At 46.8% G+C, this 27,449-nt stretch overlaps 1 protein-coding gene across 3 annotated transcripts in view; it reads right to left on the reverse strand.

Moving 5' to 3' along the window:
* Positions 1–2,051: 2,051 nt before the first annotated feature.
* The window catches only part of CD99 (CD99 molecule (Xg blood group)), a 35,127-nt gene continuing 9,729 nt past the window's right edge, over positions 2,052–27,449 (reverse strand). The window contains exons 2-10 of one of the 3 annotated variants that reach the window (XM_022561877.3): positions 21,543–21,575; positions 20,192–20,230; positions 18,897–18,938; positions 18,151–18,219; positions 16,839–16,883; positions 13,757–13,801; positions 11,658–11,771; positions 5,301–5,357; positions 2,052–4,016 (exon numbers count right to left, since the gene is read on the reverse strand). In XM_022561877.3, the coding sequence (XP_022417585.1) occupies positions 3,991–4,016; positions 5,301–5,357; positions 11,658–11,771; positions 13,757–13,801; positions 16,839–16,883; positions 18,151–18,219; positions 18,897–18,938; positions 20,192–20,230; positions 21,543–21,575 (470 nt within the window). In that variant the 3' untranslated portion in view covers positions 2,052–3,990. The other 2 variants (XM_022561876.3, XM_089904854.1) reach the window with 2 other exon arrangements.

Below are 27,449 nucleotides of genomic sequence, written 5' to 3' on the forward strand. Positions count from 1 at the left end.
GTTTTGAGCCAGAGAGGCAGGCTAGATGCCGGCTGTGTGGAGACAGAGAAAGAAGAGTTGTTTACAAAGAGGAGAGAGTTGCAGTGTAATGTTTGGTAATATGGGGGAGCACACCAAGGCTGGGGGGCTCCTGGGAGGTTCTGCACCCAGCTTGTGTCCTAGAGGCTTCTGGGGAGGGTTGTAGCCGCACACTGATTTGATTTGATTTGATTTTCTCTTCTCTTCTCTTATTTTATTTTATACCAGCATACAGGATCTTAGTTCCCAGACCAGGGGCTGAACCTGCACCTCCTGCCCTAACCACTGGACAGCCAGGGAAGTCCTACCTCACACTGAATTTAAAGGCTGGGTAGAAAGGGGAGGGGAGGGATGGAGAGTGGAGGCTGAGGAAGGGGTGGGGCAAAGGCACATGGTAGAAAGGGGGGACCCAGGGCTTCTGTGGGACCACCTCTAGGGGGTGCTGAGCACATCGCCCAGTGGTGTGGACCAAATGCTTGTGTCCCCCCAACACGTCATCTGTGGAAGCCATAAACGCCAACGGGATGGTGTTAGAGGGTGGTGTCTTTGGGGAGTGATTAGGGTTAGATAAGGCCATGAGGGTGGGGCCCCCAAGATGGGATTAGCGTCCTTGTAAGAAGAGACACCAGACAACTCTCCACCGAGTGAGGACACAGGGAGGAGACGGCCGTCTACATGCCCAGGGGAGAGGCCTCAGGAGGGACCAGCCCTGCCCACACCTGGATCTCAGATTCCAGCCTCCAGGACTCGGAGAGAATATATGTCTCTTCTTTAAAACCACCCAGTTTGTGGTATTTTGTTATGGCAGCAAAATAATTAAAACTCTACTGTTTTTATTATAGCTGTTTTTTCATATTATAACTGGCCACTACCTGCTCCACCACGCCTGACCCCTGCAAGACACAGTTTGAAGTACAAGTATTTTATGTATTCAAGCAGGTGTTACCAACCTTTTTCTGTAAAGGATCCCATAGGACAGAAAAAAATAAAGAAATGCTTCCTGCCCTGGGAGGTCCAGAAATTTAGTGGATGATGTAAACTGCATTTCAAATCAGTGGGAAAACATGGATTATTCAATAAATGGTTTGGGAATAATAGGATTATCCCATGGCGGTTTTTAAAAAACTAAATACCAAGGAATCTCTTCCTCATTCCCTTTACAGAAACACATTCCGAGGGGATCAAATATTTTAATGTAAAAAAACCCCACAGAAGTGTTAGAAGTATGACAGCAAGCCCAGAAACCATTAACTAACTTCACTGTGCAAAAATAATAAAAATGAATGGGGGAAAATATCACTTCAGAGTTAAAAGGTGAAGGATAAAGTGAAAAAGAGTATTTGCTACTTACTTCACAGTCATATCTTTAATATGTAAAGAGTTCCTACAAATCAATAAGGATAGGACCGATAACACATATAAACATAGGCAGAACGCATTCATTTCCCCCAGAAATGGAATGCAAATGGGTCCCCCCTACACAGATTCTCAATCTCACTTGTGTTAAGAGAAATGCAATGTAAACGCAGTTGATTTGATATCATTTTCAACTTACAGATTGGCACCAATCAGAAAGTTTGCATGGCAGTGAGGAAACAGACCTGACATCACTGGGAGCTATCATGAATTTGCACCTCTATGGGGGATGACTGGGCAGTGTCCATAAAAATTAAATATACACATGCTTTTTTTCCTCACAAAGCCAACTTCAGGCACTAATGCAACACACACACTTGCACAAAGCCACAAAAATGTGCTTACAGAGATATTCATTGCAGCATCTTGACAGCAAAAACTTGGTCACAGCTTAAGTGGGTTAATCAAATCCATTATGACCCAGACTTATAACAAATCCTCCACTGGTATTGTCTCCCTATGGCCCTTAAATAAAATCTTTCTGTTGATTTCAAAATCTGTTGGGACTGTGATTTCTTCATATGGGAGCTCCAAAATGATTTTAAAAAGCAATCGTCATGCCAAGTATTTAATGATCCAAGCCACATAATTTAAATTCAATTTTTCAAAAGACAGACCTTTGATAAAATCATGTTTATTTTAATGTGAACATGAAATTAAACCGAGTCTACAACAATGTACATCCACCATCCATAAGAAAAGCCTAGTTGACATATTTCTTAAATGTACACTTATTTATGAATGAGTCGTAATTTCATATCCTTAAAGAAATACCCATCCTTTCACTCTTCTCTTCTTTAATGAGGCATTTATGCTTATAGTATGATTGCAATGCTTATAAAAATGCCAATGTTATTCAGAGTTACAAAAAGACTTTATGCGTTTTTTTCTTATTATGAAGCAAGTCAGTGAGCACAATCTTGACCTCAAAGGCAACCGGTGATGACTCACTGGGGAGAACATGGACGCTCTCTACCTTTGTACCCAGGTGCTCTGAGCCAGTTAGCAAGGGAACCCAAGCATATTGACCAACCTGGCCCTCAGCTCTTGACAACTGGCCGACCCCATCCATGGATGGATGTCATTTATTTGTGTTCCATCCTGTAGAATCCTGAATGTCATGTTCACCACTGTGCACACCAGGTCATAGGTATTTGTTGAATGCAGCAATGAATGGATATGATAAATAGCCAATCCTTTTCTTTTTTTTTTTTCACACCATTTCATATACTCAAAAGTTATCATAGTGTCAGAGATACAACAAGTTAAAGAGCCAGACGACGGTCTCCAGCAATACCTTGAGAAAGAAACTCCAAACGCTTTTAGATAACGCAGTGAGGAGAGGTCACAGAAAGGATACGGGCGTGGAGAGGGGTTGAGTCCTCAACAGCAGGGGGTGGCTCAGATGCCTACCCCTCAAACTACTGGCAGAGTTTCTGAGCTTCAGAAGTGAGAAAGACCCAGCATTCATGACTGATACTCACAGCAGCCCTCTCCCAAGTTAGGTGACTTGTGGAGGCAGCCCACACAGGTGTGCTAACGTCATACCTTTGAACCTGGAGAGGCTGATGTGAAACACACAACAGTTCTTTACACCATCATCCGTGACAAAAGGAAGTCTTCCCAGGAAACCGCCACTGCTCTGGGTTACTATCCTAAGAGCTTTAGACGAGGCAAGCCTGTGCCACTGGAAACTAATATTTCCGTGGAGGGTAGTCTATGGGTGGGGTCCAGCCCATCTGCAACACCAGGGCTTCTGCACTTCCCGAGATGAACACAAAAGTCCACGCAAAGCCCTTCTGTATAAAAGCAAGCATTCTGGGCGCTGTGCAGTGCGTGCGCTGTCCTAAACGGGGGAAATGCTTCTAAAGGTGGAGAAGTCATCGTTTGTTACCGGGAGAAGAGTAGGCATTCCGTTCATTGCAAGATGTTATAAAGAGCGAGCACTTAGCGTGATCGTCTGTCTTACAGCCCCAGAGAAGGGAACAGGGGATCCATCCCACTAGTTTCACAACCTTTTTTAAAAGTCACCCCATGGCAAAACATTAAGTAAAAAGTACTTGGTTTCTAATTTCTTTTTATTAGTTTGGTGTGGGCAAAAAAAAAAAAATCCTAGTAAATGGAAGAACTTTTGAGGAAACCAGCTGAAGGCTTACCTCACTCTATAAAAAGGTCAATGTTGGCAGAGGTTCAGATGCATTCAATCTACAGGCAATTTGTAAACAGCGTGGAGTTTCTGTTTGGGGAACTTCAGTGGGGTTGAATGACGAGGACTTGGTCGGTCAGCCTTTCACAGCACACGGGAAACCCCTCAGGGCCGTGGAGAAGGTGAGTGTAATTCCCCTCTGGAGGCAAAACTCATCACAAGTCAATCTCACCCACCCAGCACGGTGGTGACACACCTCAAGATTCAAACTAGGAATCCCAAGTTGAGCAAAGGCACAGACAAGCCGGGGCTTGTTTCTGGCGGGGCCGCTCTGTCCCTGCAGGCAATCTTTGGAGAGGCTCAGCAGGCCAGCTCGAGATCCTGCTATGAATCACTTGGCTGCCGACCTCCTATTTCTCCAGAAGGGTCTGTTGAACTGCAGAGGACCAAGACACAAGAACAGATTTTACAAGGCATCCCCAGCGGCCCCGACAAGCACGCGAGTACCTGCAGGTGGAAAATTCCAGAAGCGGGTGACTCTATTTCTACAGAAGATAGAAGTGTGCTCAAAACTCGCTCCTGACAGAAAGCAAAAACTAAATCTAACTGGTTAGAAAAAACAATTCAGTAAATTTCATACTACGATGCAACGGTCACTCGTAAAAAACGGACACTTCGGGAAAAGTAGAAAGAAACTAAGAAGAGGCATTCTCTACTAGCGACTTCTCTGAGACGGTAAGAAATGTCTGTAAACTACAAATTTCAGAACAAATAATTCTGTAAATGAGGGTCCACGGCGTTGGTTCATTTACAACAATGCAGGGCTAAGATTTTCGGATCAGTTCATTTCTGTTTTGGAGGTCTCTTTCGCATTTTCTTGTGCTTAAAAAACGATAGCTCATGTTACACATCCTTCCCTTATTTGAAAGAGCAACGAGCTAGACACTTCCTAAAAGTCCGTATTTTTAGAATTAAAACTATGTTAACTTTTCACTAAAAACTAATCTGGGGACTTCCCCGGTGGTCCACTGGTTAAGAGTCTGCCTTACAACGCAGAAGGCATGGGTTCAAATCCCTGGTTGGGGAACTAAGATCCTGCATGCCGTGGGGTGTGGCCAAAAACTTAAAAAAAAAAAACCCAAAACTTATGTCAATTCCACAGGCATCGTATGCAATAAATGTTGCCTTTCTTGGGCAAAGGAGTGGGTCTCCACATATACACACAAACGAAAGAAAGAAACACACACAGGTGTATAGACACATAATTTGTGTTTTCCTGCCATTTTCAGAAGTGGTTCTAATCACTGAACGTCCCACCTCTGGCCCTGAGAAGTTTCCATCATTTGCACCACCTCCTGTCCTTGGTCCAATTCTCCACCAGGTTGGGAGGATTCTGTAAAAGTGACCGCAGCACGTGAAAATGCTGTAAAAGGTACATCTCAGAAGATGCAATCCGGCCAGCTGCCGACTCCGGCCATGCGGCAGTGGGGCGACACTTGGAAAACTCTCCTAGCCGACATTTAAAGAGAACTTGAAGCAGACTTAGATCTCATCAGGAGCCTCAAGCCCCGGAAAGTCTGTGTAGCATCTCCCCAGAGAACCCCCTTGAAAACTTCGAGACACAAAGGATCCCATCCAAGAATCTGAGCAGGACGGTGGTGAGAGGACGTAAAACAGACCCGCGGGGGCGCGGGAGGGGGCCACTCGGGGCGCTTCTTACCGGGTGGCTCGGCGTTGGTGCCCTGATGGTTCTCCATGTTCATCTCGCCTTGGTCAGCTGCAAGCAAGAACAAAACGCCCCAGGAGGGTGAATACCAAGACAACGCACCCTGATGGTCACTCTCAAGCTGAACTGGCCTCCCACCTCCTGTCTCCATCCGCTGCCCCCAAGCAGAGGACCGGCCCTGGTCATCAGGGCATGAAGGGCACCTCGCGGGGTCTGGTTTCTTCGCTCCCATGCTTTTTCAGTCTATCATTTTATTTCCCAATTTCTACTCCAAAAGTTTTCGAACACACTTACATCAACGCAAAGAGGACCATGCCGCGCCCCGCCGGCCCCCCAGAAACGATCTCCCAGCATACAGTGTGAGGCGAAAGAATTCAAAATGCACGGGCGACTGGGGCGGGGGACAGGACGGGACGACAGGGTTGAGGGCGGGACGGAGTGGGAGACTGGGATGAGCAGAGGATGGACCCACAACAAGGCCCTACTGTAGAGCACAGGGAACTCGATTCGATATCCTGGGATAAGCCATGACGGAAAAGAATATGAAAACGAACATATATGTGTATAACTGAGTCACTGCTGTGCAGCAGAAATTAACACAGCATTGTAAACCAACTATACTTCAGTTAGAAACAAACAAAAACGCAGGAGAGACTCCCAGTCAGAACATGTTTATTTCTTTACTGCATGCTTGGGAAGGGACACGGAAGCACGTATGACGTGAAGAGGACTGAAGTAGCTCACGGGACCCATGACGACCCTTCTCCTATATTCCCGAAGCTTTGATTTTTGCAAAACCGCAATATCTGAGGTTAGCATCATGCGTGAACACCCAACACCACTTTTCATCCCGGTCCCAGAAACACGCATCCCCCTGTCTGTATGAAATGGATTCCGTGAGCCACCACCCTTTCCCCCAACCACGAAAGGAGACCCCAGTCAGAGACCAAAATTCTAAGATGACAAAGAAAGAAAGAGAAACACCCAAAGAGGAGAGAGTTTGAAGAGATCTGTGAAAACACTGCAGGGCCGTCACTGCCAATGTCACGTCTTCTGCTGGCCGGGTAGGAGGCAGGCTCTGAGCACACTCACATTGTAGAGTCAACTATTATGACGAGAAATCCTAAATGTGCTTTAATTTCACATGACAAAGAATCTCCCTACCAAAAGAAAAACAAAGGAAGAAAAAACCCGGTAAAAATATTCTAATGGGTCCCCAGAAACCCTGTATCTAGGTATGTTCAAGGAAAAGAAAAATAGAAATGCCCCTGGGAAATAATAAAGTACAGCCGAACCCAAATCCATCTGGGGCCAAACGTTATTTCCAACAAGTAAAAGACATGTTCAATCCATTATCTGAAGAGACATTTGGGGGGAGGGGGAGGGGATGCCGGCACACCCAGTTTTGATGTTGGTGTCACCAACGCCCAGCATTTGGGGAGAGCCTGAGAGTGGGTGGGTGCTTCGTGGGTGGGGAAAAGGATCGGCCCCCTGGGATCCCGTTTAGCCGGAGCCGTGTGGTCAGGGATGCAGGGTCGGATTCCCCGATGCCAAGCGCCCAACCCAACCCCATGGACCCCTAAGAGGAGACCCGGGCTCCACCAGGTGCATCTTCCCGCTGCAACCTCAACACTTAGAAGGCCAAACACACCACATCTCAAACTCAAAACCAAAGCAACTCACATGCCTTTCTTTTAAGCCAGGAGCCACTTGAGCTATGAAGGCAATTACAGCAATGGCAGCTTTAGGGGTCTCTCTGTGTGCGCGCTGTTTATGTAAACACAGCAGGCACTGGGGGCCAAAGGCAGGCCCCAGAGACCACTGACCGGCAGGGTCTCATCTGTAGTTCACACCCAGGACTTCATTCTTGGGGCACAGAGATTCGATTTAAATGCACCCCTGTGCTAACCGGGACACGGGCTTTATTTCATCAGAACCAAGAAATCTGCAGACGCTTTCTTCAAAGACCCAGACGGCCGGCAAGGTGACCACTGTCAAGGCCATCAAAGTGACCGGTAGAAGATGACCAGGCCCACGGGAGGGGCACGGAGAGCCTCCGTTGCAGGGTTTTTTTTGTTTTTTTTTTTGCGGTACGCGGGCCTCTCACTGTTGTGGCCTTTCCCGTTGCAGAGCACAGGCTCTGGACGCGCAGGCTCAGCGGCCATGGCTCATGGGCCCAGCCGCTCTGCGGCGTGTGGGATCTTCCTGGACCGGGGCACGAACCCGTGTCCCCTGCATCGGCAGGCGGACTCTCAACCACTGCGCCACCAGGGAAGCCCGAGAAGCCAGCACAAGAAGGAGATGGTCTGATGTTAAAAAGAAAAAAAAAAAAAAAAAAATGCAGCGATGACTTCCATGCTTACGGGGATATACAAGGATGCAAGAATTCTAGAGTGTCAAGATCCCAACACTCACCTCTCCACTGACCTCAGAAATTTAAGATCGTGAGATTTTTAGGTTTTGCCTAAATATGTGGATTTTTTTTCACCCGCTGCGAACTGGGAAATTCACATAATTGGCAAAAACTGATCCGAGAAAGAGTTAGGAAATACTTCATGGAAATGGACCATAAAAATCCAGGGGCTATGGAATCAGAAGGTTAAAAATTCCATCATGAGCGTGAAAGATGAAACCCTATGACCCAGGGCCGGCTTTGCCCCAGGACTCTGAAAACAGGACGGCTCACCCCCTGCAGGATCCACTGGCAAGGATGGGGGATGCTGAGAAACCTGGTTCGTTCATGGAAGCCCCCGCCGGTACCATTTCTTTCCGTTGGATTTCACTTTAAAAGGAAATGTCTGCATTTCTCTTCCTTATTCTGAAGCTACCTGGGCCTTAAAATATAATATTATACGCTTCTGTGCACCGTGAAGGGAGAAAACATATAGGATTCAAGGTATGGCATCTGGTCTGGGAGACATCACTGTGGCAGTTTTACTAATAAGGAAAAGGACAAATGACAAGGTCTGCTTTTGACTCTGCGTCTTGGTAGATAAACACGGATCGGAAAGGATGATCTTGAGGCCCCGCCTGGGGTTTTCTGCTCATCCCTAGGTCTTCGACTCATCTGAAACGGAAGGTCAGAAAAGGAAAGTGAAAGAGAAACAAACAAACAACGAGAAGTAAACGTCCGAAAGATTTGCTTCAGGTGCGTGCCCCCAGCCCAGGCAGCAGTGAGAGCTGTTAGGAAGATGCCCTCTGGGCTCAGAAGTTGAGGAGACAGGCTGACAGAGCAGAGCATCACGGAGTGGACACCAGAATTAAGTGGGGGGAGGGAAGGGGGGCGGGGAGGAAAGGAGGGAAGGAAGGAAGGGAAGGAGGAAGGAAGGACAGAAGGGAGGGAGAGGACATGCCAGTAGCTCATTTCACCAAAGCCGCAAGAATCTGCTACCATCAAGGACAAGGGAAGCAGCTGGCGGATGTGCAGTGAGCAACGAGAATCAACTATCGACCACATCCAGAGACAACAACCAAACACTGTGCCCTGTCCCAGCGGGTCAGTCTCAGCATCACCCACCATTTAAACTGGTGACTTGAACCCAACCCAGGAAAACGCAAAGACACACATCAACCAGGAGCCTGCGTCCCAAAACGGCTTTAAGAGGCCAGCCTGCATCACTTGGAAGAAAACCAGATTAAACTCCTAGAGTCACAACTTCAAAGCTTTAGGAATAAAGGACAGAGCTACCAAACTTTGCTAGCCGTGGAGGTTTTCTCATACCTTCTCACAAAACGTAACACGGAGAAGCTCTTAACTAAGTATATAACAAGACTGACAGTACTAGATTGATGTATCTCCACGTTGGGAAAACACATCTGCTTCCCCCGTAAGTGCTCGAGAGGAAGCTTGGCGCAAATTCAACAGACACCACAAAATTCAATACAACAACGAGGTCCTGGAAAGCCACTCTGCAAACTGCCACACTCAGAGAATAATGGTTTACCCCAAACCACGCTTCCTCCAAGGACGCGAGCTCACTGTACACGCTGTAGCCACATCCTCCTGACGAAATCTCCAAGCTCACAACTGCACACCTTAAAATAACCACCCCAGAAATAAAACCTATAACATAGTCCTGCACGGACCTGAAAGGGTCTAGCATCGTCATGTACCCGATACCTGGCCATCTCCGTCCGTAAAAACACGTAACTGACAACAAACGCTAAATTCATTTTATAAGGCAGGTCTATAAACCGCAATATCTACCCACGTAGTCAGAAAGATGCTCACTGTTTGCATTAGACTCGGTGCTTATGTGAGAAAAGGGACCTAATTTTCTTTGTGTCGATGCTGGACACTTTACAGCTGGAGACAAAAGTGCTTAATTACTGAAATCAGAAATACCCGCTCCCTTCCCTCATGAAGGTTCACCCCCCCTTTTTTTTTCCTTTTTCTTTGTGCATCTACATCAGCCCAAGACCATAGACCTGTGAAAACCACAAAGCAAATCAAAAATTTTAAAAGTCATACCTAATGTTAATTCAGCCTACGAAGACAGACTAAAGGACATATTCTAGGGGAATGAATGTAGCCAGCCTCTCCGGAAGCAAAAGTTGAATCCTCGCCTGCTCTGAGCCAGTTCTTCAGAAAGTTCGCTTTTGGTTTTGAAAATCGTACGTTCAAATCTTTCTACCCGGGAAGCTTTCCGTTTCCATGCCCACCCCTTCCCCCTGCAATGGGGGAAGAGTGCCTGAGCCCAAGACCAAGACCCAGGGGTGGGGTAGGGTGGGATGCAGAACGCTTGGTTTTCCCAATTTCTGAATCCCTTTTCCAAATGTCAGATGATGTCAAGTCTATTAAGACTCTTGGGTGTTTCCTCAAATCCCTGTGTCTTGACATATGAACATCCAGAGAGTCATATATCCCATTCACACGGTAACAGAAATGCTTTGTAATTCCAGAGTCCAACTGGGGTTCACCTGAAGATTTTCAGAAAATCTTGGGGCCAGGACTTCCTGTGCATCTTGCCTAGCGAGCACCTTCCTCTCCTGGCTGAGCGTCAAGCTCTGAGTTTGAGCATCTTCAGAGAAAGCGGAAAGTGTGATTGAAAAGGAAACAGAAATTCACTTCTATCGAATCCCTAGTCTTTTAAGTCTTTGCTCTTTCTAGGAGAAGCAAAAGGTCTGCTTTCGACTCTGCGTCTTTGTAAACACGGATCGGAAAGGATGATCTTGAGGCCCCACTCGGTTCTAACTGTAGATCTTTTATAAGTATCTCCTGGAACTTGGTCATCTGTCCATTTGAGCATTGCTGGACGCCCGCCATTCCGCCAGCCAACCACACTTTCCTGAGTGCGGCCAGATGGAAGGCGACCCACTCACATGAGGGAAATAAGATGCACTCAGGCACCCTTACCCTCCACTGCTAGCAGAGGGATACAAAAATGGCCTCTTATTTTAGGTGTCTGAATCCAAACGCTGTGTCAGGCTTTTAATTTCAGGCTATAAATAATGTTTGTGAACCTAGAAATCTGGAATGATGGAAGATGAAGGCTAAACTCCATCCCTAGAGGGTAACTTGGCCTCCATCAAGTCTTCTGGGAATTTCCCAAGAACCCTCAGGAAAGGGTCCTTTAGGCAGATGACACCAATGGCCAACGGCAAAGTATGGATAAGGACTTAGGGTCATTCACAGAAGGGAAGTTCAGATACCACAAGCCTCCTCCATGGAGGATGGGCAGCCACGGTCCATGGGGCCACCACAAACATCGCAACCCAGCCCTCACTGGTTCTCAAAGCAAGACCTAGACAGAGCCTTCCAGAGATGCACAAACATAAACTGTGCTCAGAACAGTAGAACTCACTGATGTCAGGACGAATCCTAAGTAACTTAGCATTTGAGTACAAAGTCCCAAAATGCCCAGTGATGGAATTCCGATCTCTGTGCTGGTAACGGTGGTATTCGGCAGTCCATGTAAATAACAATGAATGAATTGTAAGAACTAACATTTCTTCAACACTCGCTCTCTCCCAGGCAACCTGTCAAGACTTTCACACATGACCTTATTGACCTTCACACATGACCTTACTGACCTTCACACATGACCTATTGACCTTCACAAAAATTGTAAAGCGCAGACTATCCTCTCTCCTCGTTCTGGGGACGCCCGCCCCCCAAAATGGAATGGTTAGTAACTTGCACCAGCTCACACGGCTAAATGCAGGAGACGCTGGGGTCAAAGCCACACAGTCAGATCCCAGTTTTCTAGCCACTTCAGGACCCCCTCGGCCGCCTTCCACGTGTTTCGTGCCAACCTGAGTTCTGCTTTTTAGTTCTTTTTTTTTTAAAAGAAAGCACGCTTTTCAAAGTAGCAAGGCCCCACGGAAAGGACGCGGCGGTGAACGCCTTACCGTTCTCTCTGAAGCACAGCTTCTTCTTCTGGTAGGCGATGAAGCTGGAGATGGCCCCGGCCACGGCGACTGCGACGGCACCGATGATCCCAGGGACCACCCCCGGGGAGTCGGCTGTGGAAGGAAACACAGGACACCATGACAGGCAAACACGTAACCCTCGCGGACGGACCACGGGGCCGGGGGCTGGCGGCCCTGCCCGGAGGAAGAGGGTGGGGCTGAGGCCTGAGAGGCGGGGCCTCCGGTAACGACGGAGGGCCCGTCACTCCGAAGCCACGTCGGAATTCATTTTACTACGCGAGCTGTTTCCAATCCAAGAACTGGCTCCCAGCGGGATGCCAAACCCCATCTCTTCCCCACCCCTAGGACCAGCTCAGCTGTCCTCCCAGCTCAGTGAGGAAGGTCTCAGGTGGGTGATAAATCCACAGTGGAAGGGGGCCCAGCGGGGACCATTCAGAGGCCGTGTGACCTCAAGCAGCCAAATGGCCGTCTCTTCATGTACCTTCTGAAAAATCAAAGTCGCCCACCTCTTCGTTAGTCTCATGTGCTCTACGGTGACGGGGTTTCCACCCCCCACCAAGAATTCTAAAACTACCTGCATCCGTCCCACATCTACAGCTGTTTCTTGACACGGCAGGTGCACAAGACATCCTCCCCCGTGAATAAAAAGGAGGACGGTGTGATGGATGGTTCATCGTATGTGTCAGCTGGACTGGCCAGGGCCTGCTAGGCAGCTGGGAACACTTTATTTCTGGATGTGTCCATGTGGCCGTCTCCAGAAACAATAACATTCGAACCCGTTAGCCTGGGTAAAAGCCCTCACCAACGTGGACGGGCATCGTTCAATCCATTGAGGGTCTGATTAGATCAAAAAGGGACAATTTGCTCTCTGCCTGAGCTGGCACGTCTGTCTTCTCCCGACCTCGGACATCGGTGATCCTGCTTCTTGGGATTTTGGACTCAGACTGGGACCTACGCCATTCGCTGTCCTGGTTGTCAGTGTTTTGCATGGGGACTGACTGGCCACTTCCCTGAGTGTCCGGCGTGCAGAAGCAGATCGAGGCCCTTCTCAGCCTCCGTAACTACGTGGGCCAACTCCTTACTATAAGTGTCTTTCTACTCATCTCTATACATCCTAGTGGTCCCGTTTCTCTGGAGGACCCTGGGTAATATGGGTGGCGTTCCTTCTTAGGGCACCTTGGGAGGGCGACTGAACTTAAAATGCAGGTCCCGTCGGTAGCAGGTAGACCTCAAGCTAGTGCGCTTCACAGACACTGTGGGTTTTTTTGTTTTTGGGGGTTTTTTTGGCGGTATGCGGGCCTCTCACTGTTGTGGCCTCTCCCGTTGCGGAGCACAGGCTCCGGACGCGCAGGCTCAGCGGCCATGGCTCACGGGCCCAGCCGCTCCGCGGCACGTGGGATCTTCCCGGACCGGGGCACGAACCCGCGTCCCCTGCATCGGCAGGCGGACTCTCAACCACTGCGCCACCAGGGAAGCCCTGTTTTTATTTTTTTAACAAATTGAAGGTTTGTGGCCACCCTACTCCAGGCAAGTCTATCGGCGCCATTTTTCCAACAGCATTTGCCCACCTCACGTCTTTGTATCACATTTTGGTAATTCTTCTACTATTTCAAGTTTTTCATTATGATTCTGTTTGTGACGGCATCCGTGATCTCTGATGTTACTCCTATGACTCGCAGAAGGCTCAGAGGGTGGTGAGCATTTTTTAAGCAATAAAAAGTTTTATAAATTTAGGCCCGCACGTGGTGTTTTCTCGTGGCCATCATGCCACTGCACAGACTACAGTGTCGTGTAAACATCACTTTGAGATGCGCTGGGGAGCCATACATTTCGTGTGACTTGCTGTATCGCGATATTCGCTTGATTGCGGTGGTCTGGACCTGAAGTCCCAGGATCTCCGGGGTCTGCCTGTGTTTCTGCTGAGCCCCCTTGGAACGCGTGTCCAGAGAACCATTCTTCGTTCCAGTATCTTTCAGATGACGCTGCAAATACTAAAAGTGAGGCTGTGGCCACTGGCTCCTGCTTTCCTCAACAGTACACGTGAGGAACCCAGGACATCAGGAACCAGGGGTACGTACCCTGCTCCGCCCCTCCAGGCCTCTGGTTGCCGCCATCACCGCCTCCTGTAAGAGAGGAACGAGGCTTGGTGACAAATGGCGCTGGGAAGACGTTCGGTAACCGAAAACTCCTACCAAGGACCAGCTCCTCTGACCCTGGGTTGTGAAGGTTCCTTAAGAGAAATGACCGTGGGACTGACGAGGCCATTAATATCAGGGTGTCCCTTTCCACTGCTGGGAGGGGCTGTCCTCGTTCTGCGGGCGGTATCACCTGTCTTGCTCCCGTGTCCCTGAAATCCAGGCTTGGCACCTGACTCAACCCCCTGGCCCCATGGTGGGCCCCAGGAGACCCACTGAGTCTTCGAAGTCCCCCAGGGATTCGGGGAGAAACCCAGCAAGGGCCTCAGAGCCCACCTGAGACCCTCACATGGCTATGGGGTCATCCCAGGCACATTCCTGTTAACTCTCAGGCCCCCCAGTCTCACTAGGGGTGGTTGTCAGCCATGTGCTATCCATGGACCCACCACCTCTGGGTATGGTCTTCGTTCGTGCTTTCCCCGGGGCTAAGGGGTACCACTTCACCACCCCCTCTACTTTTTCCACATTTAATGCCAATGGATACTCGATGTTTTTGTTGTTGTTTGTCTCATTTTGTTTTTTCTTTTTGCCCACACTACTCAGCTTGTGGATCTTAGCTCCCCGACCAGGGACTGAACCCGCGCCCTCGGCAGTGAAAGCGAAGAGTCCTAACCACTGGACCGCCAGGCAATTCCTGATACTTGATGTTAAGCTGATGCTTGTACAATTATCAGTGCACAAACCAGGAATCCGCCCAGTGGACTGTACACTTGTGAGGGTGCCTTTAGCTTTGTTTAATGTCAGCCAGTCACTCCCAGTGTGTCTTTACAGTATAGTCACACAGGCACGGCATGTTACATGGCTATGGAGCAACACTGCCTGCTACAAAGGAGGGGCTGCATGTTACGCAGCTACAGAGCCAGCATACGGCCTGTTACATTCAGTGGGTAAGAGCACGTTACATGGGTATCAAACTAGAATCCTGTCTGTTACACTCCTCAAAGTGGGGCGATCTTGTACAGCACCTAGAGATGTAAATTTAAACGGAAAACCAATTTAGAAGGTAGACAGCTAGCCACTGTAGACATGACTTTGGGGACCAGGGTAGAAGGGGTTTACTCTGAAAGGTATGTGAGCTCAAGAGGGGAGGTAGGGACATTCCCGGTAGAAGGCAAACGAGATGATAAAAAAGCATGTCACCTTAAGGGCGTGACTGATAGAAACAGACTTATAACAGATGAACCAATGACTGGTTCATCCACTGATGTCAATCAATGGCACTCCATCAAGCAAGGATTCAAAGCAAAAATGTTTCCAGTAACATTTAAGGCAGGCCAGAGAGGAATGAAGCCAGCAATCTCTTACATGGTCCTCTTACCAGTGGGACCATCAACGATCCCAGCCATTCTGGAAAGCAATTTAGCAACCCACGAAGGGATGTAAAAGTGGGAACTCCTTTCAGAAACCCTACTTCTTAGAAACCACCTTAAGGGAACCACATGGAAGACATCCAATATCAAAGCGTAAATATATGTACAAGAAACTGGTGCAGAATCTAAAAATCACAACAAACTAGTGAAAATAACAAAAAAGAAGCAGCCTCACAGATATAAGAACAAACGAGTGGTTCCCAGTAGGGAGGAGTGGTTTCCAGCCTGTGCCCAGGGGGACGGGCAAAATAGGGGGAGGGGATTAAGAGGTACAAACTACTATATATAAAATCAATAAGCTACAAGGATAGATTGTACAACACAGGGAATAGAGCCAATATCTTATAATAACTTTAAATGGAGTACAACCTAGAAAAATACTGAATCACTACGTCATACACCTGAAACTTATACAATACTGTAAATCCGCGATAAACTCAAAAAAAAGTATTAAGGAGTATCAGGCAGTTAACAAATAAAAATGTTATTTTTTTATTAAAAAAAAAAAAGAAACTGGTATAACCTAAATGCTTAAAAAGAGAAGGGAGAATGAACAGATTTTACATGCAGGGGGAAGAACACGGGTCAGGGCGGGAGTGTGGGGAGACATCAGAGCATGAAAGTCCCTCCCCAAGGATGTCAGAGCCATGGGTCACCTCCTGGGAAATCTTCACATCATCTTATTCTTATTATTCACCGTTTACGCTCAATTCTCCAAGAAACAAACAAGAACCAGAGCTCGATGGAAGAGTTAGAAATAAAAGATTTCCCAAACTGGGGGCTGAAGCCAGGGTTTTCTACCTGGGGGGGAAGCTGGAGTTAACTGCCATGGAAGGAGCTTCCCTGCAGGTGGAGGTCCTGAGGCTCCGAGTTTGCAGTCCTCCTAGGAGGCTGTGGGCCAAGAGTGACGCCCAAATTCAAGGCTGACACACAATCTTTCCCCACCTCCCAAGGGTGACCCAAAGGAATCCTGGGGGAGAAGATCTTTACCTTGTGTCTGGCTATGCATTATATATTACATACACATATACTACACATATACCTATTTTAGATTACATATGCATAATAGATGAATATAGTAAAATACATTTATATGTAACAAACGTATATACTATCATTTATACATACATAAATACATAAAAATGACTATATATTTCATCAAGTTATAACTATTCTAAACATATATTAATTTTATACTTATTTATTTATTATATTTAATTACTGCTTTGCCTCCACATTGACCTAAGATTTTAAAGACAGAGGTGGAAAAAGGACCTACTGTAGAGCACAGGGAACTCTGCTCAATATTCTGTAATAACCTATACAGGAAAAGAATTTGAAAAAGAATAGACGCGTCTATGTAGAACTGACTCACTTTGCTCTACACCTGAAGCTAACAAAACATTATCACCTCTACTCCAATATAAAATAAAAAACTGAGGGACTTCCCTGGCGGCCCAGTGGTTAACACTCCGCCCTTCCTGGTGTGGGTTCAATCCCTGGTCGGGGAACTAAGATCCCACATGCCGCACGGCGCAGCCAAACGATTGAAAAAAAAAAAAAAGAGAAAGACAAAAAAAGAAGGGGAACCCTACCTCCATCTGAAGTCCCATCAGTAAGGTCCGAATCCGAAAAGCCACCTAGAAGGAAAAAGACAGCATCATGTCTCACATCAGAACTGTCGGGAGTGTCTTGATGTCTTGGGGTGAAGGGAAACATATCAGAATCAAAAGCAGACATGGGGTGGCGGGGAACCCCATAAACGTACTACTCTATGGAAGGAATCTTTCAAAGATACAATTACTGGACTTCCCCAGTGGCGCAGTGGTTAAGAATCCACCTGCCAATGCAGGCGACACGGGTTCGAGCCCTGGTCTGGGAAGATCCCACATGCTGCGGAGCAACTAAGCCTGTGCGCCACGACTACCGAGCCCGCGCACCTAGAGCCCGTGAGCCACAACTACTGAGCCCGCGTGCATAGAGCCCGTGCTCCGCAACAAGCGAAGCCACCGCAATGAGAAGCGCATGCACCGCAACGAAGACCCAACGCAGCCAAAAATAAATAAATAAATAAAATAATTTATTTATTAAAAAAAAAAGAAAGAAAACCATAAGAAAGCATATGAAGATGGCTTCAACTTGCTTTGCAACTCATACTTCTAAAATAGCAGAGAAACATAACATTTTCAAAATTAGGGATTAGTTATGACAGTATATAACTGCCAAGAAAAGTCATATGATAAAAATTATTAAATGACATAAGAAAATGCTTATGGAATACTAATAAGCAAAACATAATGTTATGACACAGTGTGAATAAAAGACTGACAGTTTTACTTAACAGTTGTTTCATTTAAATTGATATAAAATACTAGGGAGAATAACCATCTTCACTGTGGTAGAGGATGGACAGTATTTCTACTTTTCTGCATTAAAAATTAAACAAATGTATAAACAATCAAAAAAGCCAACTCAAAATCTGAAGTTTCAACAGCCATTCAACTCAGAACACTGATGTGGGTCAAATACTCAGAGAATACTATGATGTGTCCGAAAAAAGGCGGCAAAAACCTTTAAAAAAAAAAAAAAACCACCAAGAGCTTCTCTAAAGGGAAAGAACAAGCTGATACTTTTCTCCATATTGATTCTCTATATTTAAAATCTTACATTTAATTTTTTAAAGTTTCCATTAAAACCTTGGAAGTTAAATCCGCAAACTAAAAATCAAACCCGAACCAAAAATATCTTTTTGAAAACGGTTTTCCACGACTGGAAGATTGGCATTACCTTGCACAGAGAGTTCACAGTAAGATCGTGCTAAACCTGAAATTACCTCCTTTCAGCTGACATGGAAATCGCTGTACTCTGAAAAACACGTAAGGACCCACAGGGGCGAGAAGGTCTTACCAGAAGAGCCGGGCTGGTTGGGGTTTGGATTAGGTTTTGGCTTGGGTGCTTCGGGTGTCACTGGGTCATCTGTAAAAGAGGGGAGCTGCAATTATGAGCACTTTGCAGTCAAAACAACAAAACGTGCATTTGCACACAGATGGTTTGCTAAACAGTTAGAAATGGAAGCATGTCCTTTGTCATGGCGGGGCAAGTACTTTGTCATGATGGGGATACCCATACACACAGGCACCTGTGGATTTCCTTCCATCATCATCCAGCTGCAATACTTAAATTCATGTATTTCCAACAGAAAATAAAGCAGACGGCTGGACCAGCTACAGAGTTTGTGGAGCCCAGGGCAAAATGAGAATGCAGAGTCCCTTGCTTAAATGAGAATGCAGAGCCCCTTGCTTAAATGAGAATGCAGAGCCCCTTGCTTAAACTGTACTAAGGAATTCAATATGGCGGCCACAGAGCAGTCCACCAAGGAGGGAAGCCCTTCTGAGTGTGGAGCCCTGTGTGACCCTACGCACCCACGAGGCCAGCCCTGGCAAGGATATTCAGTTTGTCTTATATCACCCCAAAGACTGTAAGAGCTTTAAAATAAAAGCAGGCATACGGATAAAAGCCAAAAAAACTCAACCACAACAAACAATACATCTATTCCTTAGGTTTTCGTGGTAAAAACTAATTCGACTTATTTAAAAGAGACGATGATAAATAAGCAAGTCAGACACATCGGAGATTTAAGAGGTACTACTTACTGTTCCCTCCACCAAGGGCGTCTTCTAAATTGAAGTTATCATCTAAAGGAGAAAAACAGTTAATACTGAAGTTCTGGGTCAAACGAGGAACAGAAATGACTTCCTAAATAGATGGAGGAAACACTGCATCTCCACATCTCAAAACACTTTCCTGAATATCAGTCTGACCAACGTCTCAACAGAAAAAGCAAATTCCTGACCATATCCACATCACCCTTCTCTCCAAGGAAAGGAATAAAAGGCAAAACCAAACCAAAACAATGGAAGTAACTTATAAATCAAGTACGCCCCATGGACCGAGTTGAAATTCCGACTTCCGCCTGCAGACAATTCTTCCCCGGGGACTGTTCATCCTAGCATCATCGCCTACCAAGTTGCCAACAACTTCCGCAAGGTAGATACTACGAGATAAGGGGGGAAGTCTGTGGCCAGATCTGGGCTTGTGCCCACCAAGAACATGATTCAACTGCCCCAGGTGTGCTTGACAAAATGGTGTGACAACTCCTGATGGCTTCTGAGGTTGCCTTCTTAGTTTTAAGGACTCTTTGCAAGTCCCAGCAACATCTAGGTGAGCTTGTGTATCCACCCAACACGATGTACTGACCCATCACGAACCGTTGCTGCCCCAGGGAGCGCGTGACGGTACAAAGTCCATCGTTCAATGGACTGGCCCAGCATCCTCCGTGTGCCTGCACAGGTCAAGGACCTGGCTCTGAACAAGGCTACCTTTTTCATCATAAGATGTCCTTCTAGATGAGAAGCCCAACATTTGAAGAGAGCTATCACATTTTTTAAAAAATCAGTGATAAGAGCTCTGTAGCTCTGGGCATCGATTTTACTGTGGGTGACTAACCACCAATGAATCTGACTCTTGGTCAATTCCATGATCGGTCTGATTCCTGACTTTTATTGGAAAGGGTGAGTGACAGCTAGTATGCTCCTCCTAGAGGCTGAGATCGAAGTTTGCTCATGGGTTATATGAGGGTCCCAGGGTCCTAAAACTGTTCCTCCCAAGAAATGAGTATCCAAAACCAGGGACAGACACTCAGGAAAAAGGCGTCCTGAGATGCCTCCCAGGGAACCCAAACGCATCTCGCCAAAGTGTCAGCGTCCGTTCTCTTACAGCCGCTGTGGACTTGAAAGCACCAGCATCACAGCATAATTGAAATATTAACCAGGCTGGATCCAGAGCCGGTGAATCGCTGACTACGTCTCACCCAGCTCTTGGGAAAACTGGGGCACACGACAACGATTTTCTCGGCTGTGTTTGCATGCTGGGCACCTTTGCTTCTTACCGGTGGCTTTTTTTGGTGGGGCCGGAGTGGATTTCTTGTCTAAAGAGAAAAGACATTTCTGTCAGTAAAACTTGCAGCTGGGAAACAGAAAGCAACTCCCGACACTGTTCTGTTTTCCTTAAAGAGACTCAGAAAACGTTTGAAGCATCATTTTTTCCTGACAGTTCAGGCAGTGGCCAAGCACTGGAGGACGAGTCTGAGCCCCTGAGGACCCACGGCAACAGGAACATAGGATGACGTCGACCATGGCTGCCACCGAGACCAAGGACCCCTCCCACCTCATGACGCCAAGTGGGGGGGCTGTGAGTGAAAGAGGAACCCGGGAGAACACAGGACACGAGGGAGAGCCTGGGACCTGTGTGGGAGAAGGAGGGACACGGGACCCTCGGCTCAAAGGCTGTGCATGTTCACTACGGGTAGCACACCTTTTGCTCCTTGGGACCCCCAGGCAACCAAGGCAGTGTGGGCTGAGGCCATTAGGACCACAGACACCGCCCCGGCATTCATTCCCCACCAGCCAGTGAGGGTTCCATCATCAAGAATAAGACTTAACCCCCGCTGGCTTTTGGGAATATTACCGCCCTCACGGTTTTGACTCACACCTCTGCATCGGACCCCAGGAGTTAAAAAGATATCTTGGGGCCCTGACATACACACAGTACTATGTATAAACTAGGTAACTGACGAGGACCTACTGTAGAGCACAGGGAGCTCTACTCAGTGCTCTGTGGTGACCTAAGTGGGAAGGAAATCCAAAAAAGAGGGGATGTATGTATATGTATGACCGATTCACTTTGCTGTACCGCAGAAACTAACACAACGTTGTAAAGCAACTGTACTCCAATTAAAAAAAAAAAAAAGATGTCTTCAGTTGAATACTGGGCTCCCAAATTCACATCCACTGGGAACCTCAGAACGTGACCTTATTTGGAAACAGTGTCTTGGCAGATAACACTGGTTAAGATGTGGTCACAGTGGATTAGCACAGACCCTTAGAGACGAGTGCCTTTATCAGAAGGAAATGGGAAAACATAGAGGCACGTGAGGCAGAGGCAGAGACTGGGGTCATGCAGCCACCAGCCAAGGGATGGAATCAGTGAGCACACGGGGGACCAGCCCACGGGGGACCAGCCCCTTCCCCAAGCACATGGCAACCCCACGTGGCATTCATTCACCACCACAGAGCGTGGAAATTATTCCACCAAAAAAGATTTATTTACCCTGACAAGGGCATCTTGATTTTCCTTGTCCTACGTGAGTCTAGTTATCACAGTAAGACATATTCCAAAAGATTTACTATAGTCCAATAAAATATCCCCTGTAGTTTACAAAATGTTTTAATGTTACTCACCATCAAGGGCATGCGATAAATCAAAATCTTGGCCTAAAAGAAAAAGAGTCCAATTAGAAATAAGTCAAATAAAAGTAAATTGGGAAATTAAGAAGACAATTAAAAAAGGGCATGATTTTGAGATGTCTGGCGGCTTTGAAAATGCATCACATGCTGTGATTTCTCATTTGAAATACTCACTCTCGGGCGTAAACGTAAGAATACGTCAGCTTATGTTTTACATTACGGACAACCTTAGAGTTTAGCAGCAATTCAGTTGGTGGGAAACCATGATAATTCTGCACGTGCATTAGTCTAAAAAAGCAGGTGTTTTGAAATAGGCGAGTAACAATTTCCAATACATGATGGAGAAAAAACATGGAGAGAAAAACCCCTTGGATTAGCAACATCTCTGTAATTACGCGACCAAAATGTACTTCTCGTAGACACACCAGACAACCCAGAAAAAGGTAAATTTTCTTTTAAATTTCCTGTGATCCCAGAGAAGGGGGAAAACTGCCTTTAATTCCACGGTTCTTCTATCCTGTTGCTACCGCTTTACTGAAGCAATTTCAATACTATTTCTATTTCTATCCAATTAATGATGGATTGAAGGAAAGCACAGTTAGGGAATTGGGGAACAGTCCACTTGGACCGGCCGGTCAGCGGAAAGGAGGGTGACAGCGGGTCGGAGGATCGTCCTGCAGGGGCAGAAGCAAAGAGCACACGTGTCCCGTGACAGGAAGTGCTGGGCGTGTAACAAGCCACCTTCATCCCCGGGGGCCTCAAGAAGGTTGCAATGTGTTCAGTGCCCCTGAATGTCTCACAGACAGGTGTCAGCCCGTAACTCTCTCTCTCTCTCTCTCTCTCTCTCTCGTGTGTGTGTGTCTGTGTGTGTGCAGCTATGTGTGTGAGCGACTGGGTGTGTGTGTGCTTGTCCGTTTACTGAGTGGTTTGGGATCCATGGGGTTTTGTGTGTAGGTATGTGGGTGGTTTGTATGTGTGTATTTGTGTAGGTATGTGTGTGCGCTGTGTGTGTGCACATGTGTGTGTCTAAGTGCAGTTGGCATGTGTGTATTTGTGGTGTGTGTAGTGTAAGTGTATATGTAGGGTTTTGTATGTGCACGTGCGTAGTTTGGGCGTGTGCCCATGTGTAAGTGTGTCTACGTGTAGTTTGGGAAGTGTATTTGTGTGTGTGCGAATTTTCCATGTGTGTATTAAGAACAGGCAGGCAGGTAAAAAAGAATGAAATCATGCCATTTGCAGCACCATGGATGGACCTAGAGATTGTCATACTAAGGGAAGAAAGTCAGACAGGGAAAGACAAATACCCTATGATATCACTTATATGTGGAATCTAAACTACGACACAAATGAATCTATCTACAAAGCAGAAACAGACTCACAGACATAGAAAACAAACTTACGGTTACCAAAGGGGAAAGGGAGGGGGGACAGATAAATTAGGAGTATGGGATTATCAGATACACATGACTATATATACAATAGATAAATAACAAGGACCTACTGTAGAGCACAGAGAACTCTATTCAATATCTTGTAATAACTTATATGGGAAAAGAATCTGCTATGTGTATGTATATATGTATATATATAACTGAATCACTTTGCTGTACACCTGAAACTAATATTGTAAATCAACTCTACTTCAATAAAAAATACGACATGAACAATGAGATGTGCCCCCAAATTAAAAACAAACAAAACAACAGGCAGCAGAAGCAGCAGCATCTGGGAAGGCCCTGCGTTGGACGGACCCCAGCCCTCGCGGGGGGAGGGGCGCTGGTTTCTGGATCTCAGAGCCCGGAAGGGACAGGTGTGGTTTCAGCTCAGAGCCCGGAAGGGACAGGTGCGGTTTCAGCTGTTCTTGCAGCATGTGGCAGATGTCCACGCGGTAGCCAGGGCGGCTGGGGAGGATGGGATTTGTTCAGCCCCGAAAAGCCCCCCGGGCAGGTGCAGAACCTACACATACATGCGCGTCTCTGGTCCTGTACGTCTGCCTAGAGACCCACAACCGTTATCACTCCCTCTACGCTCCCTCTGCCGAAGCGACGGCGCTGGGACCTTCCTGAGATATTCAGCGCCCCTGCCATCGGGACGCCTCCACACCTGACGGCGGGGGGTGGGGGGTGGGGTGTCAAGTAACCCCAAACAGAGCGATTCAAGGAGCGGACGATGCTGCGTTTCGGACGGGTATTTGGAAAGAACAAGCAGACAAGGCTCTTTGGAATGTTGAAACCAACAGCAGCACACTTGAACGTAAGATGTTGCTACACGTGATGCGTGCGCCTGCATGCTCCTGTGTGGGTGTGTCTGTGTACGGATGTGCACGTGAGTATACTCGTGTGCGCGTGTCTGTGAGCACGTGCACCCGCGGGCGTGCACACTGCATGTGGGTGAACTGCACGCGTGCCCACGTGTACCTGTGCACATGCACGTCCACGTGCACTGGTGCGTGTGCGGTGCAGGTATGTGCTCATGGGCGCACGCGCGCGTGCAAATATGCATCGAGCGTGAGTGTTGTGTATGTATGCGTGTCTGTGCCCTGTGTGTGAGCATGCGTGCATGTGTGTGTGCAATGTCTGTCTGTCTGCCTGGTAGCTCCGTGTCCAGGGCCTGGAGCCTCCCCAGCCCACCTGGGCCCCGTGCCCCGCCCCGCTCCCCGCGCATCTGGGCTCCTGGGCACCGCTGACGTGGCCTCGCTTAGAGGAGAGGTCACGGCTCAACTCAGAGCCCTCTGCTGAGCCCCCGGGGTCCCGCACGAAAACCCAGGAACAGCAGACCCAGTGGGGCTGGGGGAGGGGCCGGGCATCCGAGGGGGACACCCAGGCATTTCTCTTCCTGCTGCCGTTGCCCAGCCCATCCGAGGCAGCCTGCACCGCCTCTGCGGCTTCCAGGCGGCCCCTCCAACCTCCAGATGCGGAAGGGGACACCTCCAGATGTGAGGCAGCCCCGCCAGACGCAGGGCCTGAGTCATCCCCACAGCACACACACTCCCTGCCGTGCGCCCTCCCCCACCGCCGTGCACCCTCCCCCCCCAGCCATCTGTTCGGTTCCCTCCTCCCGAGACCGAGGACAAGCCCCAGGACGTCCCCAAGGCCACCCTGGGCGCCGGCTCCTCCTGGGGAGCCTGTGCAGCTGCACGTGCCTCACAAACCCGCTTAACTGCGAATCTGAGGTTCCACAACCATGAACTGTGCAAGTGACAAGGGCATAGCACGAGGCCCGAATCCGGTTTCCCTTAAATTCCATCAGGGTGGCACACTGACGTAGACATCACAATGAGGATATAAATACTACTGATAATAATTTGTAGAGATGATCAGTTACACAATTTATACACGGAGCTTATAAATTATACAAATGGAAATAGAAGTGAAATAAACACTGGAAACAAAACTAGAACAGAAACAAAATATAGATCGGGGCTTCCCTGGTGGTGCAGTGGTTAAGAATCCACCTGCCAATGCAGGCGACATGGGTTTGAGGCCTGGTCCTGGAAGATCCCACATGCCACGGAGCAGCTAAGCCCGAGCACCACAACTACTGAGCCTGCGCTCTAGAGCCCACAAAGCACAACTACTGAGCCCGTGAGCCACAACTACTGAAGCCTGCGAGCCTAGAGCCCGTGCACCGCAACGAGAAGCCACCGCAATGAGAAGCCTGCGCACCACAAAGAAGAGTAGCCCCCGCTCGCCGCAACTACAGAAAGCCCACACGCAGCAACGAAGGCCCAACGCAGCCAAAAATAATAAATAAATAAATAATTAAGAAAAAAGAGAACTAGAACAGAAAAATATAGCTGCAATAATAATTACAGAAATTACAAACTAGAGAATTTATCATTTATATACAGAACTTATAAATTATATAAATATATAAAAATAAGTAAAAATAAGCTTTAGAAACAAAATTAGAAGAGAAATTAAATATAATTATAGAAGTTACAAATTATGTCATTTATACTTTAGACACAGAATTTATAAGCTATATAAATAAATATATACAAATAAAATAGAAATAAATTATACAAGCAAAATTAGAAAAGAAATAAGATAGTTGCATAATAATAAATTACAAATTATATAAATTATAATTTATACACAGAACCTATCATTATGTAAATGAATATATGTTTAAATATAATAGTGATAAATTCTAGAAATAAAATTAGAATAAGAAATAAATTTTATAATTATAAATTAAATTATAAATTATGTAACTTATAATTTATACACAGCACCTATCAATTATATGAATGAACATATGTATACATATAATAGAAATAAATTCTAGAAATAAAATTAGAATAGAAATTTTTATAATTATAAATTATGTAATTTATACACAGCACCTATCAATTATGTAAATGAACACCTGTATACGTATAATAGAAATAAATTCTAGAAATAAAATTAGAAAATATAAATTTTATAATAATGAACTATAAATTATGTAATTTATAATTTATACACAGAACCTGTGAATTATATCAATGGATATACGTATACCTGAAACAAACTCTAGAAAGAAAATAAGGGTAGAGATAAAATTTAAATTTTTATAATAATAAATTATAGAAATTATGAATTATACATAAATTTTATCATTTATACACAGAACCTAATAATATAAATACAGGCACAAATAAAATAGAAATAAAGTTAGAATCAAAATAAAAATTAGGCAGTTAAAAGATTCCTTGGGCTTTCAGATTTTCCTACTAAAGAGGTAAGAATCACATAAAACTAACAGTAGCCATGGATGAATTTTCTGGACGGCCTGCATGCTCCTGGAGCTGTCTAGATAATACCGTTGATCTGCAAGACTCTCTTTTAGGGAGGAAGAAACGGAGACCCCAGAACTCGCCCCCAATCCCCTGCAATGTCAATGGCAACACCAGGGTCCCCCCGGCCCTGGCCCCGTGCAGGCTGGTCACTGCTGTTCAGGGCTGGTCCAGGGCCAGAGGTGATGGTGAATGCTGTTTGATCCTACTTTATTTCTAAATATTACAGATGCCCTTATTTTTCTGTAGCTAGGAAGGAATTGCTCCAGACATAGTTTTGCCGTTTCTCGAGCCATGTCATTGAACATTCTGCCTTACAGATTTTGTGACAAGGAGGGGAAAGGTTCTTCTCTTGTACCATAACCCTGGGGGTGCCACTCTGGGCTGGGTCAAGCTTTGGAAGAACCCAGAGCATCTGGGGACGCTGTGGGCTGGGCTCCGGGTGCCGTGGACCAGTGAGTTTTAGAATTTGGGGAGCCCAGATTCTTGGGCCCCGATCCCAAAGACACTGACTCAGTGGGTGGGAGCCGGGCCTGTGAATCTGCATTTCTAACAATCTCCAGGTGATGCTGATCCTGGTGGGTGGGCTGGGATGGCAAGAGTGGCCCAGGACCCTCATCCCGGCTGTAGCGAGGTAGTTCTAGGACCCCGGTAAATTCAGTCTCCCTGAGCTAGGAAACCAAGTCATTGTCACCCTGAAAGATAATCTCCAGGATCTGATTCAAAGCCCCAAATCCATTTCCAATTTTATCACCCTTCGCCCTGGGTCACCGCCCTGCCCCTTCGCACTGGCCCTAAATGACCCGTCAGAAGGCCCCAAACTTGATCAGTTCACAGAGGCTTTGCATCTCCAGAAACTGGCCCAAGGCCCCTAACCTAGACCTGACAGTTCTGTTTATTAATCACAGTCAAGGCACGTCATCCGTAGTGGTTCTGTTATTGCAGTCCCCGGAAATATTGAACGAGCTAATAATATTCAATCATGGCTCCTGGGGAACTCCAGGGTTAAGTCCCTGCGCCCTCAGGTCACACCGCCATCAGCTAATCGCACATAACCTTGTTTCATGCGTGTTTCTGTGGAATTTGATCTTATTTAGTCTAGACTGTTGATGCTCACAGCA

This window comes from Delphinapterus leucas, chromosome X, assembly GCF_059928025.1.
Source record: "Delphinapterus leucas isolate spDelLeu-1000000601 "Yukka" chromosome X, BTC_Dleu_Yukka2, whole genome shotgun sequence".
Classification (NCBI taxonomy): Eukaryota; Metazoa; Chordata; class Mammalia; order Artiodactyla; family Monodontidae; genus Delphinapterus; species Delphinapterus leucas.